Source organism: Danaus plexippus, chromosome 26 (assembly GCF_018135715.1).
Source record: "Danaus plexippus chromosome 26, MEX_DaPlex, whole genome shotgun sequence".
Taxonomy (NCBI): domain Eukaryota; kingdom Metazoa; phylum Arthropoda; class Insecta; order Lepidoptera; family Nymphalidae; genus Danaus; species Danaus plexippus.
Window position 1 is genome coordinate 4,569,659 of NC_083554.1, and position 16,321 is coordinate 4,585,979.

The 16,321-nt window shown below is 34.1% G+C and overlaps 1 protein-coding gene across 1 annotated transcript in view; it reads right to left on the reverse strand.

The window, feature by feature from the left end:
• LOC116774329 (transient receptor potential protein) overlaps positions 1–16,321 on the reverse strand; it is a 41,786-nt gene that overhangs the window by 3,159 nt on the left and 22,306 nt on the right. The window contains exons 4-18 of the mRNA XM_032667031.2: positions 8,438–8,533; positions 8,146–8,288; positions 7,264–7,465; positions 6,873–7,046; positions 6,183–6,281; positions 5,635–5,770; positions 4,810–4,962; positions 4,579–4,724; positions 4,215–4,455; positions 3,965–4,088; positions 3,543–3,738; positions 3,021–3,185; positions 1,365–1,587; positions 798–963; positions 248–405 (exon numbers count right to left, since the gene is read on the reverse strand). Of these exons, the coding sequence (XP_032522922.2) occupies positions 248–405; positions 798–963; positions 1,365–1,587; positions 3,021–3,185; positions 3,543–3,738; positions 3,965–4,088; positions 4,215–4,455; positions 4,579–4,724; positions 4,810–4,962; positions 5,635–5,770; positions 6,183–6,281; positions 6,873–7,046; positions 7,264–7,465; positions 8,146–8,288; positions 8,438–8,533 (2,422 nt within the window). The remainder of the gene's footprint in view (positions 1–247; positions 406–797; positions 964–1,364; positions 1,588–3,020; positions 3,186–3,542; positions 3,739–3,964; positions 4,089–4,214; positions 4,456–4,578; positions 4,725–4,809; positions 4,963–5,634; positions 5,771–6,182; positions 6,282–6,872; positions 7,047–7,263; positions 7,466–8,145; positions 8,289–8,437; positions 8,534–16,321) is intronic.

Here is a 16,321-nt window from a genome sequence, read left to right on the forward strand (position 1 = left end):
TTTTATCAAGTCTCCAACAATTGTGATGAAAATCAATTATAATAAATGTATCTTATTTATTCTACTTATAAAATAAAATGTGCTGAAAAATATGTTCCTGTATTTTATACTTTAATCATGTTAAAATCTTTATAAAAATTTAGTCAAAAAAAAAAAGTTTTAGAAAGAAAATATTTCTTGCGGATTTGAAAGGTTATATAGATTTTCTATTAGTTCGGAGACAGCTTCAATAGCTTGAGATACTCACGCAACAACTTCTGCGGGTCTATGGTCCTGGCGCTAACGTTGTCCAAGATGTGAGCTCTCAGCGACTGTCGGCTGCGCTTAGTCTGTGCCTCCGCTGTGCTGCCGATGGGGTCACGACGGATAGTGCTTCGTCGGACTTGAGCATTCCAATCGCGTTTCCTAACAAATATTTGTTATTAAAGACTAACGATCCAGTACTTAAAAACATTATTGTGATATAAAGTTAAGGAAATAACGCGAAGTGATTTTTTTTTTTTGCATTATTTTCTTCAAAATATTCTTCTTCATTTGAAAGTATTTGAAAGTATATGTAAATGAAGACATTTAAGTATCTGGGAAGTATATTGGGCAACTCCAGCTACTTAAGTGCTTTCAAGCACTATCAACAATTATCACGGAGTTTTGTGACTTAAATTGTTATATTTGCAGTAAATAGTATATTTCTTTTGTAATTAAGGCCCACTTTTGGAGGCGTATTGTTGATTAACAAGAAATTTGAGTTGTTTTATTAATATTATATAATTATTAATAAAAATATATCGTGAACATACTTTTCCATTTCACTGCCACGTCTAACGATTGCTTTAGCGATCTGACTGAACACATCTTTCGGCTTGCTCTCTTTGGAGATCACGTCTTTGATGATACCTTCCACGATGCCGATCTGGAAGTCCTTGAGGATTCTTCTCTCCATGACTTTGCCTTTCTTGCCTGATACTATAGTAATTATGAAATAAGTAATTTGCTAAAGCTATTAACTTAATATTAATTTGTTCTAGCGACATCATTTCACATGAAAACGAAATTATGTTAAAATAAAATAATAGTGTTAACGTAAGAAGATATTTCAATTAACTAGCAGCACATTGTGACACGTAAATTATGTATAGGAACATCAGTGTGTACATGGAATTTTACATATAATTATTACCCATAGGGAATTTTGATGTCTGACCCACCTCACTGAAAAGGCTCATCAAAATCCTCTCAAAAATTAGTGCTTTAAAGGGTAATCCATATATTCACAGAAACTTTCGCATTAGTGTTAGGAATGATATGGAGCAGATAATAACAGTTTCTGCAGGGTCTTCTAACAGGGTTCTGCACACGCGACTTACTTGTGGTATCATGTACGTTAACCCTTGGAGTTTTCATGCCATTGTTTGCAAGTATATCTATCAGCTCGAATCGCAGAGTGGATATGTCCTGTCTGATCTCCATGACGTCATCCTCGGTGACTCCGACCTCATCTCTGGCTCGCTGTTCCGCTGTCACATATCTTCGTACAAGAACGCGCATAACTGCTTCGTGTTGTTGTCGTGCTTTCTCGCGAGATTTGTTCTAGTTGATGTTGAATTATTTGCTTAATTACGTTGCGATAAAATTTCATGTACAATGTAAAAATTGGAAGGGAAATTAAATTTAATAAGTTAAATACTCACCTTTTTCATTGTTATTTGAAATTAAACAGGGGAATGTTTTTATAAAAGCGATCTTATCTTTTTTTTTATTACAGAAGTGAGGCTTATGTTATCGGAAGTGGTACTGAAAGTGAATCATTCTTTGCGATGCTAATTGGATTCAAAGCGGCACTGACTAGTGTTTGTGACGTCACTAATCTTGTAGTAAGCGGTATTTATAAGTCTTTTCTAAACCGCCCATATGTTGTACGTATTTTTGTAATAATATATCGTGGACCCCTTTAATCTTTAAGATATCTAAGATGTTACCTTTAACATGTTTAAATCTTAAATGTCTAGCGAAAAATTACATCCAAACATGATAAATTTAAAGATTTTTTTAAACCTATTTTTGTGTTTGCTCATGTCACTACTATTTAAATATTACTTGACATTATATACTGAAGGATATATGGAAAACTCAATAATAAATATCTTTTAAAGTAGAACTGGCAGCCGAAAAATATTATAATATAAAAAAGAACATTACAGTAATATGAAATACTTTATTTAAGAAAAAATGCACACACTATATTTCAGACTACAAAATATATATGTAGTGTCCAAGGCAACAATTTGCAACTTGGTTAGGACAGCGAATGTAATAGCGGACTTCAATTATTGGTCAACAAGCTCAGTCCTTTTGATCTTGTCCTGGACTGTAGATTGTTCATTGTATTATTTTCATAAATTAAGAGGAAACTGATAGTAGAGACAAATAGCTTTTCGGAAGTTTAGTTAAATTTGTTGAACGATCGAGTGAGGCTATTGATTTGATTTATTGATTGTGTGTGCGATAAAGTTTTATTATTAGAGAAGATTAGTAAGTATAAAATAAGATATTCAGATAAACTGAAATATAATATTTTAAACAGAATATGGTTTTACATAGACTTGAATATATATATAACCTTTATATAACGAGCCTCAATATAAATTCCTCGGTTTAACGAATTTTTCAATATCCCCTAGAACTGTCCATAAGAATCTATGTAAAATACACCTTTGCATTATGAATACGGGACATAAATTTAAGAAAACATTTTTTGTGTGTGTAAAAAAGATTTCGGAATATTTAAAGTGGATGAAATTCATTAAATTAATAACCGAATATTGTTAACGCAAGACGAAATAAAAAATATAAAGTTCGATTAATTTTAATCATATTACTTTCATTAAGGGTAATATAGAAGATTTTTATTATAGTTTATAGACATCCAATAGAAGTAATCAAAAAATATTTGCTGTTACTGGACTGTATGGAGATTTCATCGCTTTTCTTTAAAGAGAAAATACAAAAGATACGATACATACAATGATGGAGCCCCTCTCCTTGCTGCTTAGTATCTTCGTGATCCATCCGTTCACGTGTTTCGGCGTGGGGATGATATTGAACGGTGGTGGGACTGTGTCACCATCCTCGAAGTAGGACATCCACAGATTGCTGCGTGCAAATTTCCATTCTACGTCTGCTCTTTCCTATTTCATAGAAGACGCAAGAAATTTATTCACTAAGAAATTAATTCGTGAAAGTAACTTGTCAGGAGGAATAATTGTAGAGATTTTGTGGTACTTCGGTATACTAATCACTTTTTGTCATATTAAAATGTATTTTCCCAGAGACATCGTGAATTCTTGACTTGAAGATTACTCTTACTTTACATCAAAAATATAAACAAGTCTTAATTATCGAGAGAATAAAATTTAAAATTATATTAAATAAATATTACTACTTTCCCTTAATTGAACGATTCAAAACTAAAATTGTAGACAAAATAATGAATAATTGTATTTTATGGTACAGCTGTCTAAAGATGAGGTAATATCTTTACTCACAGAAATGATTTGATAAGAGTTGGACATCATAGCAATGAGCATGTTCAGAAGTACGATGATATTGATCACGGAGTACGAGCCGAAAGTCAATAGCGCCCAGAACCTTGTGAAGCTCTTGATGCCGGTCAGCTCGAAGGTTGTAAGGTCCACTAGCCCAAAAGAGGCCCAGAAGAGTGATTGGGAGGTTTCGAATAAACTGCAGAAATATTGACGATCATAATGTTTACGTAACATATTTAGTAATGACATAGTTTTTGCTCCAGAAGACGAAACGACATTATTAGTCTCTTACAACATAGAAGTAATTAATAATTTTGATGTAGTTCATTAATCGCAACTGATATTATGCATATATATATATGTAATAATGTGGAATAACCACAGATAAATATAATTAAAAAATACTTTAACTACCGACATACTTAGCAAATCGTCTCCATATACTACAAGCTCGTTCCTGAGTGTCAAAATCAGCGACGCCGGACGGATGGTGATAGCACTTGTTTTTCTCCAACTCAGCATAGTACCACATCAATTGATTAAGTCCTATTAATAAAATATATTCAACATTAATTATGATTGATGAGTGAGAGAAGCTTTAAAATATTTTTCTCGGTTCATAACCCTTACAGTATAGTGAGGTTTAAATATAAATTTTAATTGTACACATACCGCAAGCAAAGGCAAACAGCACGAGCATATAAACGAAGAAGAATTTGATGATGTCTATGATCATCCTGCCCAAGGAGACTTGCAACGGACCCAAGTACGGGTTGATGGAAAAGATGTGGACTAGCTTGAGGAATGAAAAGATCATGCCGGCTGCAAATGCACCCTCGGAAAGCAGCATCGGATCGAATGAATCCCATTTATCACGTGGGTACCATGGATCCTTGCCACTGTTATAGTCCCTCTGAAACCATTTATTTTACATATTGTATTATATTTATAATAGCCTTACTAGTTTTACGATAACTTTTTTTTTGGTAGTTCCGTCTGTAATAAAGAAGTCTTTATAAATGATCTTTTAGAGTACCTGCACAATGTACCATGACGTGAAGCGCAAACTTATCCAGGATATATAGAACACGTTCGTGATGAAGTCAACTATATTCCACAAGTCACTCAAATATTCCATTAGACCGCCTGACCATAGTGATCGTATTTCACCCCAAACTAAACCTACAAGAAAAAGTTGAAATAAATCATTAGAAAACTAACGGTATTTAAAAAATATATCGGAGAAGTTAAAGAAATTATTATTTACTTGCTATGAATAGAACGACTGTAGATTCTATGAGACCAGGTAGAGAGCCTCGTTCTCTTTGCTTCCAGAACTCTACCAGCTCTTGCAGCCAGGATATTCCAGACCATTCCAATACCAGATATTCAGCGCGTTGAGATGCGAGTGAGAGTAACACTGTTTTTTAAATGAATACAATTAGTTTGTTAATCTAATTAAATTTGTGTTCTTCATTTACAAGGGCAAAAGTAGTAAATCTTTGAAATAAATTTCGAACTTATTTATTTATTAAACTGAGAGTAAAGTTTGTCACTTAATTACACTATTGTACACATTGTCTTGCTTTTATTACTAACATGCATGCAGAGACATTAACAAATATAAACTTAGAATTATATGGAACCAGGAAATATAAAACAAAAATATAAGATGCTTTCTCAGTTCAATCGTCATTGAAAGAAATACTGCTAATCTATTCTTAGATTATTATATTTTGTGACTTCTTAAATACTTTAACATGTACACTTTAACTCTTTATATGTACATTAGTTTTTGCTCGTAACTCCGTCCGCGTGAACGTGAGGTGCGGTCAGAGCGAAGAATATTTATATACAGTAATCTTAGATGAAGTCTTTTCATTTTAAATAATTTATATACTAACTGCAGCGCCACCTGCCGGATTGATTTGGGTGCCATGTATACAAAAGAAATTATTCAAATAGATCCAGCAGTTTAGTAGATTTCCAATGACGTAAACACGTACAGTAGAATTATATAAATAAATATAATGTGTAATTAAATCGTAATGTGTAATAAGATTCAAGGGAATAACAATAAAAATATAATTACTCAAAAACATCATGTAGGAGGAGCTGTGGCAGATGAATTTGACGAATGGTTTCTTCATGAACTGTCCGTATTCGGAGTCCGGGGCGAGCATGTACAGGGTACAGTACACCGGGAACATTACTCCCAGTTTCGCCACCTAGTAAATAACAGGGTCTTAGTTATATATGTGAAATGTATCGAAAATATAAAGCTATATCATTCGTTCACCTTTATGTGTAATCGTATCGTTGTAAACACAGTAATAAACGTTTTAAAACTAATAGCATTTAAGGTAATTCTGCAGACAATTTCCAATCAGATTAGTTTAGAATTACTTATAAATTTGCATTATGATTTTATTGAGATCACACTAGAATAGGAACAAGTTATGTACGGACAATTATTTATATGAATTTGTTGTTAATACCTTAGTAAGTATCTTTTACACTTTGTTAGAAATTTTACTTTCGTGATTATTTTGTACTATTTGTGAGACGTCTTTTATCTCTGATCTATCATAATAACTTCGGAAATAGTTTCAGTGAACCTCATTATATATATTCACTTACTTGCACACACTGTCCGATCATATTTTTTCTTTTGAAGCCAGGCAAACCTTCGTACCAAATTGTGCCTAGTAATTGTTGTACATTCGGATGTGCAACGAACTGAAAAACAAAGGTAATGAATTTTTATATTACTCTTAAAATAACTCGAGTACATGGATACACAAATATAAATGATAGCATACTTAAAACACATGGTCATAATTTATATCTGACAAATTAATAAATGAAAAAATAAAGAATAGATGTAGACTACGTTAAGTTATTACAAAAAAAAAACAACTTTGTAAACACCACTTTTTAGTTAAATTTTGTGTTTCAAAGATTGTTTATTTATGTAAGTAATAGCAATATGAAATTAGGAAATTCGTATAACTCAAAATAGCTGTGTAGGATCAAAAACGATATTGGATTTTTTTTTATCACCTACGTTTGGTTTGCTATTTGTTTTGGTAAGGTCAACGAAATTAACGTAATTTTTTATTTTGTAATCTATTAAAATTTTAAATATGTGTATGTAATTCGACCTTGCCAAAACTATAAATGCTATCTGTTATCAGTATTTACGTAGCTATATTTTTTAATATCCCTAAATCTTCTATAGTTTGACCATAATCTCTAAACATTTAACATTTAACCTATAAACATGAATTGTTATATAAAAAGGATAATAATCACGTTGTAATATCATACCATTTTCTGCTTATAATTGATAGCCAACTTTAACCTGCCGAGCGTCTGTCTCTCCCCTGGCTCCCAGCAGTCTAACTCCCATGGGTTGTAGTTCAACATGATCTCCAGTTCCTGAGAGGTTCTCGTGTGGTCCAAAAGCGCGGTCGCAAACTCTTGAACTTGTAAGCGTAGGGTCTAGGGATAAATGATGGGAACACCGATTTAATTATTTCGGAATTTATGATGATGTTGATGGTTACTGTGATGATGATCTCGATGATGATGATCTGGAAAAGTGATAAAGCAAATCGTTTAACTGATTCTAATGATTTTATTGCGAACGTTAATTATCATACATGTACTCACCTTGATGATGACGACAAAACACAGGATTTATTTCATTTCAATTTACCTTATATTCTATCCGAAATTCTGTTTCCATCTGACTTAACCTGCCCAATTCCCAAGATAGTTCAAAGGCGGTCAAAAGGGGGTCGGCTGAGGAGAGTGCAATGAGTGACGGAGAGCTCAAAGCGCGGTAGGCATTGATACGGGCTTGTGAGTGACGTAAAGAGTCCTCCGATGACGATTTCACGCACTCGTCACAACCGCATCTATTATAATAATGTCAAGCTATTAGCAATATTAATAACTGTTTATTCAACCATATGTCGGACAAATAAATATTTTCCTTGTTTATCTTTTTATATTTCTAACGAAAATCTAATTAAGTGCATCGCAAAAGGTTCTGGTTTTAAAGTAAATTTAGTTTTTCCGATGTCTCAGTATTATAAAGTACATCAAAGTAATTCTGATTAATATTTCAGAAATAATAATACTTTATAGATGATTCTATTGGTAACGACTCTCTCTGGCAGTTTGTGGACGATAGTTTAATTGAAAAAAACAACGACTTAAACCGCCAAATTCATGAGTCACAAGTTCAAGCCTTGCTCACTTAGTTCACGTCAGTGCTTTTTTTTTTCATATTATCCATTTCAATGTCGATTTAAGTGTTTGTGTTGATATTATTGATATTATCCAGTATATGACATTATCCAGTTCTCGATTTAAAATCTGCTTCGATCCTTAATCATTGCTCGAATTGAAAGCTTCTCTAAATGTTTATATGAATAGGTCATAAAGACGGCATAGGTGAGTACTATTGTAGTAAATCTTTTCAATATCTTAAGTATCTCGTAATAATTATTGTGGTGGATGCGTGATGTTCAGGTCTCTCTCCATGTATCCCCGGACCCGTCGATTTCCTGCTGCTATGAACGTCTGTACCTACTTGACGTCGTGAGGCACCGGCAGCGTCGCGCCTCTATCAAGCAGCAGTTTGAGTATTTCATAGTGGTTCCTATGGGCGGCGAGGATCAGCGGCGTGATATCCGATGTGAAGGTTGCTGCTGATGCGTCTACTGACTCCCAGCTCTAGGAATAACGTAAATATAAATGCAGAAGTAAGAGAATGGTTAACGTATTCCCATCTATTAGGCATTTTTAGGGAAGTCTGAGAAAATCCTAAAGAAAATGGATCTTTGGTGTAGTTCAAGGTCAAAGTTAATATGTTCCTTACTCACATAAGGCTCGCCGGGGACATGATTCTCTTCTTCCCACTGCAGTAGCAACTCCACGGCTTCTACATACTCTTCTTTGATAGCGTGAAGTAAAGCATCCTAGAAACAAAAGAAGAATATCAAAGAATTAAAATATTGAATGAAATAATTTGTATATAGAACATTATAATGAATAAGTCACTGGTACCTTAATTTATAATATAACATAAAGTTTTCTGTCTTTATTAATTTTATACGATATGTCAAATAAAATTAATTTTAAACCGCCAATTTTAATTAAGCACTTGTTAAAACATATATCCTTTACGTGTTGTCTAAATTAAAATCCTTAATGAAAATTCTAATATATGCGCATACCAAATAGAGGCAAAGGCGAATGAACATTACTTCCGAATTAGATCCTAGCACTAGTAGAATTTTTGTTTCAGTGGACTTCAAAACAGAAGTAAAACGATTTTCCGATTAACGTTATCTCGTCAAAAAATTTGATCTCAGGTTCCTTTTAACCAGCTTGATGTGTGATTATTATTATTATAATAATTTTATTATATTGTATTTAATTTTACTGGAAATAAAAGCGATACTTTGTTGTAGTCATTGGCATTCTAAGATTCATTGGGAAAAAAACGCAGAATGTGCCTGCATTTATATTAGTATAAAATTGGTATTTAAGTTTAATTTTTAAATATATATGTATATACATGTCTAGACCCAAGGAAGTGGAAGGATGTAATGGACAAAGAATGGAAACCTTTCAGGACAAGAATAATGAAGAAGTCGACAAGGAAATACAGACATATCTTCAGAATTTATTTGAAATATTACATTAGTCTGTTTACATTCAACTATTATTTAAATTAATTTATTAACAAATATATGTGCAGCACCACTGCATCTCTATAATTGAAGTTCCCGTACCATCAAGGGTAATTGTATGCGATATTTTAAACATTAAAGTAGGTAATCTTATATGCATTTTGGTACATTGTGAATATTTTTATTACGGAGATGAATGTAAATAAAAAACAAAGTACATGAAATTTATAGAATTAAAAAATGACTTATTAAAAACACTTACCATTGTGTGAATTAAAAAAAAATATGAGTACTATTATTGCGAATAAATGCACCTAATTGTTTGTTTGTTATAAAATATTTCGAAACATGAAGATTGTTTATGGTACGTAGCTTTAAATGTCACAGATGATACAGATTTATGAAACAATATTGAACGATTTATTCATCGAAAACTGTCTTTTAGAATGATTTTTTGAAACTGTGATACGAGAAAAAGAAAACGAGACATGTAACTATTCCGTTACGTCATGCTCCAACTGACACCAGTACCTTTTTTTCTTGTTGAGGGTAGTTAAAGAGAAATAAGGCACAAAAAGAAACTTTTAAATATTGTTCACTTTACAGTATCTTGTACATATTTTGTATGTATAAATAAAACGTATGAGATGTTTATAAGTTTTGTAAAAAATAACATAAAGTAATAATTCTACTTTCGCTTACAGTAATAAAATTAACTTGAAGCTGCAGGCTGTAATAAAACCTCTTTAAGGTTGCCCTCCGAGCCATCAGCGACATTCACATCGCTCGGAAAAGGCTTCATTCATTCTTATGTAATTTTTTTTGGTATATTTTATTAATTCATGTTAAATTTTCTTGGCAATAATATAGATGTGTAGAATTGAAACATAGTCTAGAATACCCATATATAAGATATAGGTTTCTTTTATACATTATTTAAAGAAGATTTAATGCATATAACTAAAAAGGGTAGTCGAATTTTTAAGTTTGTCTTATTATATATCAATCTAAAGTAAATATAAAAAATATATATATCTCAGATTTACGCGTGTATTTATTTAAATGAAACGTAGTTTGTCGGATGCTATTACGCGTTTTTTATAATTTTATAACTATCTATAATATAACGGAAAAGTCGGTATTAAATCAAAGAAATGTTAAACAGATATCCTATAACTAAAGCAATCTGTAATAACTCTAAATTTGATTAAAAAAAAAAGACATATGAGATTGAGGCTACTAGAAATTTTTATAAGTTATTGTTATTCGATGACGAGAAAAAAAAACAAAACATCGTGCTCAAAATAAAAATGTAATGCTGAATCTTGAAATGTACTGTGATACCAAAATTGTTACGAATATTAACCATGAACAGATAATAAATAATTAATGTTAGTTGTGATTTAAATAACTAATATTAAACAAGTCCTGATTAGTATAACAACTGAATTAAGGTGGGGACGTGTAAAGGACAAATTGGTCCACGTGAAGGTGAATATAATATATATATGTGTGTGTGTGTATACGTGTACACTAGGGGTGTATGTTGTCATCCTTGAAGTTAAGGAAGGTACCAATAAACATTATATTGATAATCTCATATAATAGCTCCCAGGGAAAACCTCGAAAGGAAAGTCGTTCCGCGTCCTGCGTAGAAGAATGATTGCGAATCACTTACAGTCTTTGACGTAAGGCATCTCAGTAATGAGGATCATCTTAACCTGCGGCGGTGAGTCCGATTTTTTCAGAACATTTCCCATAGTACAGACAATAGAACACACAGAGGTAGCCCAAGTCCCTCTGGAGGCTTAAGGGTTTTGATTTTTTTGTGACTATGAAATCGTTGACAAATTGAACGACCCGATGTTGTATCATGTCACCTGGAAGTGGTGTTGTGATGTTGGTACTGCGCGACACTAGACAGGTGAGTATTACTCTATATGCTTTGGAGAATGAAAGCAGATGTCCCAGTATGAACCCTTGTTAAAAACTACTTTTTTCCGAATAGTGTCCAGGGGTTTAAATGTAGAATCACCTGATGAAAAGCATAGCTGCCTCTATGGATATGATACTCAAACTTCTTGCAATCAATGAACATCTACTGACTAGTAGTGCCAAGCCTAACGTCTCCCAGGAGGGCGTACAGTCATTGACAGCAATAAAACGCAAAGTCTCTGAGTGTATTAGCCAGTAGTCAGAAGAGAGTAAAGGCTATTAGCAAACTGATAGCAGTTCAGCTAGCATATTCTGATAGCAATTCAGGAAATCAGCAGAAGATTCACCAACAATGAGTGTGATCCTCAACATCAGGGATCCTGGTATATTCAATTTTTTTAGTTTTTATATGTACTAAAAAAACCAGATAGACGCTGTTTGGTCATTGACCTTCCTGTCAAAGAGCGGTCGTTCTTGATTTGAAGCTGAATTTTGTGTGTGTTTTGCGTATAAAACAAGTTAATATTTAATACAGGCCTGCGTGACAATTATATATTTTTTCATTTCACATTATACAACAGCCATTGAGTATCGATAAATATAATTAATTGCAATTATTGATTGAATACATTTTAATGTTAGATACATATTATTATTATCTGCTAAATCAGTGTATATTTCATTTTATAAAAGATAGAAAAATTGTAAAGTTATTGTTAAACCAGAAATATTAAATACCAGTTTATGTGAAACTGATCTTAAGGTTTATTCATTGTATTAGGATGCATCATTGCCTTAACATCCTGTTAGTTTACTCTCCCGGTGACGCTGTAAAAGCAAAGGGGTTGGAGGAATATACATTACAAAAAAACAAATCGTATAACTGTACGTCGTAGTTAAAATTATTATATTTATATATCACTAAATGAATATATAAAATATTATATTACCGAAGTATTCGAAATTATGTACGTCAAAAAAGTGTTGCCATCTCTACGAACTTATTCTTCAGCCCCATAGAAAAGTAACGACCTAGAAATCATCTTTTAAATTTAGAATAGTCACATTTGAAGATTGAATCTTTCCGAGTATAAAAATCTAAATATAGCTTGCTTTGTTATACTGTTTGGAATTCATAGAAACAAAATTCATTTTCCAAGTAGATTGAAGTACGTAGCTTTTTAATTTTTATTAACGATTGAAGAACATACATTTTGAAACAATATGAAATGAAGTACACCGTGACCTATATGTCTAAGGTACAATAAGTTTAATGTAGTATCGATCGTTATACAAAAATATTTTCGGAGTAATTGGCCATTATGCGAAGTATTACTAATACAATATATTAATATTTTTATGCAATTCTGAAGTTTATAATGCAATTATCGATAATGCAATGACCTTGTACGAGTATATTTTTATTCATAGAAAATGAATGACAAAAATATTTACCCGTGTATTATATGTCATATATCAATGCAGAATCATATTTATTGTCTATAGAGACTTTATAAGAAGTCACTGACAAGAAAATACTGCGAAGTGAGAAATATGAAAACGAACTACAGAATGATTTCCCTGAGGATGTTTGAAATATGGCATCTTTACAATCATTTGGTCCTAAATTTTGGCGACCATTGACAGGTAAACCAAAGTTTTCTTGCTTGTTTCATTGAGGTAAGTTTTAAGAAGGAAGCTTTTCCTTATTGATTCTTCTGCGTTCCTTTTTCAAATTTTCAGTTCAAAAACAAATATTGGGAACAATATATAAAATTACTACTTATATTCATATAACAGACAGAAATCCTTATTTACTTTGTTGTAACTCAATAATTATAAAGTAATGTGATATAAAGATTTACTTAAATCTTCTATATTTTGAAAATAGAAGGACTATTCCTATATAAAAAGAATATTATTAGGTATTATTAGGTACATATATATTAATACGATTTTTTCAATTTGTATATTTGTTTTACGATATTATATATAAAATATTAAAAAACGGGAATTAATAAAAAATCTACGTATAGCCAAAGCCCTAGGCGACAATCACCTTAGTCATCAACTAGCTAGGGCGTTAAGATCAATTCTAAAATTAATTCAAGGAATATCGGCGCAAACCGCAAAAAATCGCGATATTTTTGACCGGGCAAAACAGGAAGTAGATTTTGATAAAAACCCTTTTGAGTATTCGAAAACCATTTTTAAGAAAGAACGCGGACAGCTTCTCTTGACCAATGAACAAATTTACGATCATTTTAAGAGCACATACGAAGTGCCTAAAAGTGTAAGACTCTATGCGGATCCCAACGATCAAAAACCTGGAATTCCTCGTTTCGATTTCCACGGCATCCCTCCAACGCTAGATGAGATAAGTATTCAGATAAAGAAAAAATCGTCTAAATCTGCGCCGGGACCCGATGGTATCCCATATATAGTCTTTAAAAAATGTCCATCGGTTCGTAAACATCTCATAAATATATACGATAAAATCTGGTCAAGGAAGCAAATCCCGGAGTGCTTCGGGAAAGCAATTTTTGTCCTCATTCCCAAAAAAGATCGAGTCACAGATCCGAAAGATACTAGACCGATAGCCTTAACAAATACTATATGCAAAATCTTTTTCTCAGTTCTACAAACGAGAATGACGCGATTCATGCTCAGCAACAGGTATTTTAGGCCAAATCACCAGAAAGGGTTTTTACCCGGAATTTCTGGCTGCCTAGAACACAACACTTTGCTGTCGGAGAGTTTAAAAGATGCTAGGAAAAGCGAGAGGCAAATTACAGTTTGTTGGATAGACTTAGAGAACGCGTTCGGGTCGATACAACACGAATTGATGCTATTCGCGCTAAGATGGTACAACTTTCCGCCCCTAGTTACCGATATGATCGCGTCGTACTACTCAAAATTAAAGTTTTCTATAACAACTAAAGAAGGCCATTCAAAAACTTTTAGTTACAATGTAGGACTATTTCAAGGTTGCTGTTTGTCTCCAATTGTATTTAATATTGTAATTAACATCTTAGTAGATAAATTAACCAGCAACGAGAAAAAATGGGGGTATCGGTTCAAGTTTAATAATAAATACACGGAATCCATTTTAGCCTTCGCTGACGATCTCGCAATACTGACACGTAACCCCAAACACTGTCAAGTACTATTAGATGAAGTGGATAGATTCTGTGAGTGGACCGATGGATTGAGGACAAAACCAAGTAAATGCCACTGTCTGTGTCTCGGTAGGCGGAGTACAAGATACACCTCATACGATCCGGGATTATCGTTAGGCGGTCAATGCATTTCTACGGTTACAGAAAATGCACCATTTAAATTTCTCGGTCGGAAGATTGATAATATGGGTCGTACTCCATCTTTAGAAGGTATAGTAGATAGCTTTTTAAACGATCTCAACAAGGTAGATAGCCAACAGATCAGTAACGTTAAAAAAGCTTGGATCTACGATAATTATCTGACTTCACGTTTAAATTGGCCTTTCCTCGTTTATGATTTCAATAAAACCCTTTTGTCAAAGTTAGATGCAGGCGTCATAAAGATGTTGAAGTTGTGGCTCGGGCTCGCGCTAACGGCTGATTCATCGGCTTTATTTAGGGATCGCAATAGTTTTGGGATGAGTCTAAGAAGGCCATCGGAGCTCTACAAACACCTAAGAGTTTCCAAGAGATATATCCTGGGGAAATCCCAGGATGACGTCGTTACATCGCTCCCAAAAGACAAAGATGCCCCAGAGCTAGAGTCAAGGCTTCAATTCCACAAGCAGTTTATGATAGGAGCGCAAAGTAACAGAGTAGGGTTAGGATCAAGTAGGAAGGTCCAAGATACGGATATATTGAAGTCTTTTATTCGGCAAGACGAGAATGATAAATATAAGATCCATGCAATAAGTTTAGAAATGCAGAACGAGTGGTTAGACATAGGAGATTTTTGCATCCCATTAGCACTAAAATGGCGCACCTTAATCCATGATTGGTCGCCAGCATTGCTAAAATTCTATCTCAATGCGTTCCAGATGACTCTCCCAGATCAAAGTAATTTAGTAAGATGGGGTAAAGGTACCGAAAAGACTTGCTATATCTGTGGGAAGGCAGTTGGAACTGCTAGGCACTTGCTAGTGGGATGTAAGGTACTCCTCGATAGCGGTCAATACTCGCGTCGTCACGATAGGGTTCTAGAAATCATACGTGAAGCGGTTAGTCTTTCGGTAGCCAGAGCGCAAAAGGAAATAACCACAAACGAGCGATCAGTAGGTTTTGTGAGAGAGGGCACTAGGGCTATAAAAACAAATGTCAAGCCTTACTCCATCCTTAAAGCGGCTACTGATTGGACTATAATGATGGATACGTATGAAAAACAATACAAAATCCCCGAGGATATTTGTGCGTCGGCCTCCAGACCAGACATATTTATGTATTCGCGAATCTTAAAGCGCGTTGTGATGATAGAGCTTACGGTTCCTTGGGAAACCAACATCCCCAAAGACCATACCATCAAGGTCAACAAATATTACGAGCTCACAAACGAACTCACTCGAAATAGGTTCGTCGTGGATTTATACGCGGTAGAAGTGGGAGCGAGAGGTATAACGGCTAAATCTCTCTACAACCTGCTAAAAGACTTGGGCCTGTCCAGAACTCACATCAATTCGTTCTTGGAACGTATTTCGAAGGCAGCCCTAGTAGGTTCTTTTCAAATATGGTTAGGTAGGGAGAGGAGCTTGGACAGTGGAGGTGAGCGTTTAACGCGCGTTAGTTAGGGGCCCCTTAAACCTACACCTGGGTCGCAAGTCCCAGGCACTGTTGAAGCTCCACTCCCTGCAACGCAATGGACCCGGCACCCGCACGGTGAATCCATTGAATGCTAAGAGGTTTCGTCTCATTTAAAACGACTGCCCGGAGAGTCGGGCTGACGCTGGAAAGACAGTTGACGCTGGAAAGACAGATGGCGCTGGAAAGACAGATGACTGCTGGAAAGACAGCCGAGGGCAACGGCCTAGCAAGCCCAGCCCGGGATTTACGAAGCTAAAAGTCCTATTAAGAAAAATACCCCTAGGACAGTCCGAGAGGGGGGGCGAAAGATCTGTCCACCGGTCGATGTAAACGGCGAAAACGG